The 6382-nt window shown below is 32.6% G+C and overlaps 1 protein-coding gene across 2 annotated transcripts; it reads right to left on the minus strand.

Moving 5' to 3' along the window:
- Positions 1-6174, minus strand: LOC110464866 (HRAS-like suppressor 2). 2 transcript variants are annotated; one of them, XM_021520314.1, is made up of 5 exons: positions 6073-6174; positions 3581-3697; positions 2858-3002; positions 1665-1794; positions 1-580 (listed from the first exon to the last, which is right to left on the minus strand). In XM_021520314.1, the coding sequence occupies exons 2-5, from the start codon at positions 3690-3692 to the stop codon at positions 482-484; spliced, it is 486 nt and encodes a 161-aa protein (XP_021375989.1). In that variant the 5' UTR covers positions 3693-3697; positions 6073-6174; the 3' UTR covers positions 1-481. The 2 variants fall into 2 exon arrangements, with proteins under 2 accessions (XP_021375989.1, XP_021375988.1); XM_021520313.1 differs by having other exon boundaries at positions 2858-3044.
- Positions 6175-6382: the final 208 nt, after the last annotated feature.

The raw sequence follows: 6382 nt of genomic DNA on the forward strand, positions 1-6382 counted from the left end.
TTTAATGAAGATGTTTGAAGTTTATTAAAAATCATTCTAGACTGAATTACAAAAAAGTAGTCGTTTGATAATAACGTGTTTACCCAAGTGTGTATAAGTCATTCGTCTGCTGTTTTAGGATGAACTGCCAAGATAATATGTAATCATTATACTATGCTAGAGATAATCACAGGACATATCTTTCATAACTACTGATATTATTTCTATATTTGGTACTTTTAATCAATTATCTATTTGGAAAAAAATATGATGTACATTTTAAAATCAGGTAGAATATTTTCTTTAGTAGAAATATAATATTTTAGATTGATTGACAAATTATCAAACACAGAAGTCTATTATGATCAACTCTGCTTGAGGAATTGATCAAAACATCATTTTGGATGTGACCACACATAGTTTAGTTTTGATATCACTGTTTCTTTTCTTCTTTGCGAAAAAACAATAATAATCCACGATCGCTGGGACTTTGTTTCGCTGATTACTTCTTGTCATTTGAACCTCCAAATAAATTGTAAGCCAACAAACTGACGGCTGCTAAAGCACCAGTCCACACGGCTGCTTCTGCTGCTTTATCGACCTGGAATCAATAACATGTTTATTTAAGAAATAATCAACGTATGTTCGTGTATTATGGTGGAACAAATAACTAGGATGAGAAAATATTGAAAAAATAACGAATGCCGCTTGCGGCCTGAGTTGATTATTTTTTCCAACATATTCGAATCACGAGTCATATGTTCCTAAATAAGATATGCATATGTGTTGATTATAATGAATCTATTCTACCAAGTAAAATGTAACGAAGTTATTATTCTTGCCCACCTAAGCATGCACACGCCTGTGATAAACACGGCTTTATGCCAGATGTTTATTTCCACCAACCAAATCCACCAATCAATCCACATCGCTCGTAAACACATGAAATCAGCATTTGACAGACACATTCGCGGTTGGTTATTGGAACACTTAGTTTTTGGAAGAGCGTTGGTCTGTTGGATAATAATACACGCACGCTCAAAGTCTATCATCCAATATTCCATGGTTATTAGCCGATGAGAAGTGTCGTTACATCGCAAACGTGGTAGAATGATTGAATGATAAATTATGTTGGTAAAACATCACAGCTGTCAAACTCAGCAAACAGATAATTTCATTCATCGTCGATTATCTAATTTTAAACAGATGGGAAGTGATGGTAGCTTTGTAGGATAAAACATAACAATATTAAGTAAACATGATGTGTGTCTATTATATTGTGAGAGCTAACAACGACAAGGTAACACCAGTTCAATCATGCTGCATGAACATAGTCACAACGATTATGTCTTAAACAAATGTGTACTACAACATGCCTATATATTAAATAATGGCAAAAATGAGTTATTTATTTGTAATATTACCGTTAAAATAGAGTGCAAAAAAGTAAGTAAGTTATAAAAAAAGACATTCCATGTACAAGGCGGATAATTTTTATTACTTAAACAAATAGATATTAATCGAGAAAATTGATTGGTTGTCAAACTTTGACAGAATTTGTCAGTGTGTATTCGGTTATAAGTTTATGTAACTTTTGTACTTTTTACATAGGTTAGTATATCTTAAGTACCCACACCATATACATGTACTAATTCAACGTGAAGAATATATGCATTAAAATTTACCTGTTCCGACCACTTGACATCATATCTAAGATAGGCAGCTAAATGTTCACAATTATTCCAGATCAAATTGTAGCCGATCACTCCAACCATTGCCTTTGCTCTCCTTACGATCTCCTGTGGATTTAGCGGTCTGCAAGAACAAGTATGCATATATTTTCTTAAAATATTTGAAGAATGGGAGCATATCTCTGCATACAATGCGGCGTTACATCTGTAATTCAAAAGCAATTTCAATATATGTATTTGAAATTAAACGAGTGTTTGACGTCAGCAAAGTGTGATGTTTTTTAAAGCACGTATTTGAGTAACGAAATTATTGGAATAACTTAATGTTTGGCATTATGACATACATTTCATGCTGTGAAAGGTTATTTATTAGAATCTTACGAACGTGTTGCTTTGCGGTGTTTATGATTTTTGGACAGTTGCGTGATAAATGAATCTCACAAAGTTTGACATTGAGAAAACTTGACATGTAACAACGAAACAACAAGGCACACTAATGATCATAATCAATAATGTCTTCCTCCATATCACAAAAAGAAAATATGATATTCCGAATAAGATCATGATAGCCACCATAGAACTTGTTTCTAGCCGTCATCAACTTGTATATTTTGAAACCCAATGGTGTGATCTTGTCCATTCTAAATCAACATCTATTACGGAATCACTATATTCGGAGCAAGTTTTTGAATACCTTATCAACTGCAACATACAAACCCAGATGGTTGGGAAGCGGGTATCTTACAATCAAGAAAGGTAAAATTGCATGGTAGGAAAATCGGAATCGTCACATCTGTCATGTGATATGTCAATGTCGATATTTCCCAATGTCAAATAGCAGGACTAACATGTCAGTCTTGATAGTCTCTTTGATAACTTCAGCCTCATATGAGGACAAAACATGTCGACCAAAAGGGTGACACAGTTTATTCACAAAGGAATGACAAAACATGTCGATGTGATAGATAAGGGTATACACAGAATATGCTCCAAACGTTTTACAACGATACAGTGTATGTATGTTCTACCGTTCCATGTTAGATATTCCGTTAATTGGCACGACAGACCATCACAAAAACATAACAACCCTTACACCTTTTATATACGACAATATGGTAACTAATGTGAATTCACCTATATATGATACAATTAGTATACACTTTTACATGCAGTAATACATTACATACTTGCATTTAGCATCCTTGTCATTATTTCGTTTTGCTTTGCATCCCTGAGCAACTTTGAAGAAATCATCAATCTTCACACAGGCTTTTGCGAAGTTCTCCCCACAAACTGAAAACAGGCTACCCGAAGTGAAGGCGTCCTTACTACCTGCATTGTCAATGCCAGTCAAATGTACTATTTGTTGGTTACCTAATTGAAATATTAAGCAGAAAACATTAGTCTAAGCCTAATTGTCTATAAACATATGTTCCTATAGAGAACGTAAATGAGATTAAATGTCACTGGACCTCTATGTCACATCCATCTTAAGATGTCACAAAATATTGAGATGGATGTGACATAGAGGTCCAGTGACATTTAATCCCTGACGAAGGGCTAAGCCCGAAAGCTTGGAAAAGAGTGACTTACAAGTTCATTAATATTAGTCTAAGCGATAACAATATTAATAAAGCCTAGACTGTTAAAACGCAATACTCGTTTATGACCTTCATCGTAACTCGTTACAATGTACCACATCTTTAAATTTACGTTCTGGAACGGAAACAAACTATCATTTTTAGAATAAAAAGGTTATATGTGAAAGAAAAAAAGTAAACGTTTGAAATCTACGAATAGATACGTTCAATTTGAAACCTTGTTGGAAAAGTATGATATTGTCACACAATCGTGTTTCTTTACCTAACGATGCTACATTACCATACTAGTAATGGTCGAGCATGCCTTACCTATATAAACACCCCAGTGTGAATACAGCATTCTTGGAAACTCCACCAAATCCCCGATCTTTAGGGTTTTCAGGATTGTTGAATTGTGAGGATCTACATAACAGGAGGCCATAACTTCTGAAAAAATAAAATGACCTCTTTGAGTTTAATGTCTGAAATTCAACCTCGTATTGAAACACTATTCGTGCCTGCTTTAATCAAATGAATAGACAGATATGTCTCTATTGGCAATACGTACAAAATGTATTCAATTCATACTATGAAAAAAGTCTTAATCACAAGCACGTGTATCAATACCTTGATAAGACATTATATTTCTAATAGATATCCCAAACGTATCAATGTATCTCTAACATCAAATACTTACGTATATTTGATAATAGTAATTCACATTGAGATTTTTATGAAATATTTGAACATTAAGTTATTTAAAAGCTTATGTGATTAAAATGGGGACTGGCAACGTTACACAAAATCAAATTTGAGTAAATGTAGTGGGAAAGGTGGGGAAATCTGCAAAAGTCAAAAATGAACAAAAAATTATTCATGCATTCTGGCAAGATATTATGCATAGAAAGAATGTAAAGATGATATTAATGAAGAATCAATGTTCTTTTAAGACAATAGTTAGCATTGTTCTGTCATTTAATGATGTTAAGACTAAATAGTTTGCATATATAGACAACATTCCAAAAGAAAATTTAACATAATACAACAACAATCATTGATGAACAATCAATCAGAAAACAGTATTTTTTAAAGATAACTTTAAACTAATGATCCCAGAAATGTTTATAAAGCAATATTTGCTCACTAAAACTTCAAAATCTACAAGTTAAGATTCTTCATAGTAAAATAGCAAAACACAATTTCTCTTTGTCAAACTAACGTTATCGATGAAAATCTAAATGTATGTACGTTTCTGAATGCTTTTATTTACTGTAAATAATATAGAATATAGAATTATCCAATGGCTTGTTTGAAAAACCTAAACCGCAATGACCCCGTTTTTTCCAGATGTATATCAAAATGTGTTTTTTTTCGGTGAAAAGGGTCTACCTATTACTAACTACCTCATACTGATTTAAAAGTATTATATCTGTACATGTCGATTAAAAAATATTCAATCATCTGTCAGTGGTGGAAAAAGTCGAATTATTCAACAACGCCAGATTGAAAGCATAGTTCATCCTAAAGTGGTATCTCTTAAATTTTAAATTAAAAAAGAGATAGCAAGTGCACATCCGTGTAAAATGTACTTATGTGATGCGTATGTAGTTTGTACCTGTATGTGAGTATATGTGTTTAGAATTATGATTGTTGTATGTATGAATCTTGTATTATTTATGATGTCTTTATTATGTGATAAGTTCTTGTATGAATACATAATGTGATATAAGTATGTAAGTTCACTTTCTTGTTTGATTAATATTTCAATGACCTTTCATACCGTTTATGTTTTCCGTATATGTATATAGGTTTGAATTGGTAGATACATTCATATTTGTATATTTTTAGTTCCCAATAGAAACTTTCTGTGTGATTCCAAATTTCATATTCATTACTTTCAATAACATTTATTAGGTTTATTTGGTCTAAATGTAAGAAATCAAAAGCAATTCAAAATCAATAAAGTAGGATTTTTGTTGGAATTGTTTGTTGGATCCGATATCTGATTTTGAATAAATTAAATTATGATATAAGAAAAAATGATAATGAAAGATTAAATGAATGGTAGCATGAGAGAAGAAATGAAAGAGAGAGTGAATGAAGGTAATGGGTCGCCTTTGTGAGTCTACATGATGTAAGAGGGATGAACCCCTGGGCACCCAACCCTGGCAAAAAAAAAATGACCCCCTCCCCTTCCAAGAATAAAGAATTCGTCATAAGTACACTGGATCTTTGATCACTACCTGATTAGACCCTATTTACACTGGGTCCATTTATCAACCGTACCCAAAACTAATACGTTAGATGTCTTTTAAATAACAAATCAACTATTACGAAATATTTAGAACTGGTAAATTCCAGTGTTTTGCATGTATCTATTTATAGTTATGGGAATCCTTGCTCACTGCGTCTATTTAAAGTGTCGGTAAATTCCAGTACTTTGGCTTGTAAACAGTGTCATTACGTAACAAGAAAGTCAGTTGTATAACTGGTGAAGGTTACTTCCGAAATCAGCATTTTAAGAAATGTATGCCTCTAGTTAAATACATCATCAAAATCTAAATACAAATTTATTAGTGTTATGTTTAGAGACTGGTTCGGTGCATCTAATCTATCAATTCCGATAGAGAATTTAGTAGTTACATATACGAGTGTGACGAGGTAGGTACTCATGTTGAATACTACACAGTTTAACGGGGTAAATGCTCGTACAATAAACTGGTATACTTTCGCCTCTGATTACTTTAATATTCACTTAACTATCGTATTCAAATGTCTTTTCATTAATTCACAAAGGCGTATAAAAATCATAAAAATCTTACCAGTTTATCTAGCAGCAGTCACCTGACGTCCTACAAACCTGAAATAAAACGGAGAAATGAAAAGTAGGATACAATTTACGCCTTTACATAAAATACGTGGTATTTGTATTAAAAGTGTCTATTTATAGAAACAGTAAATTTGAATCTGGCATAAAATCCCCTCCTTATTCCTCATTATCCCAATGAAGCCTTATAAATATGGGAAGAGGGTGTTTATATCATGCCAGGTATAGATACGTATCTACTCTGGGTTTTTTAACAGACATTCCTTTATCTCTAGCCTGCAGTGTAACTGCTGTATACTTATTCT

The sequence above is a fragment of the Mizuhopecten yessoensis genome, unplaced genomic scaffold (genome assembly GCF_002113885.1).
Source record: "Mizuhopecten yessoensis strain PY_sf001 unplaced genomic scaffold, ASM211388v2 scaffold11039, whole genome shotgun sequence".
In the NCBI taxonomy this organism is placed as follows: domain Eukaryota; kingdom Metazoa; phylum Mollusca; class Bivalvia; order Pectinida; family Pectinidae; genus Mizuhopecten; species Mizuhopecten yessoensis.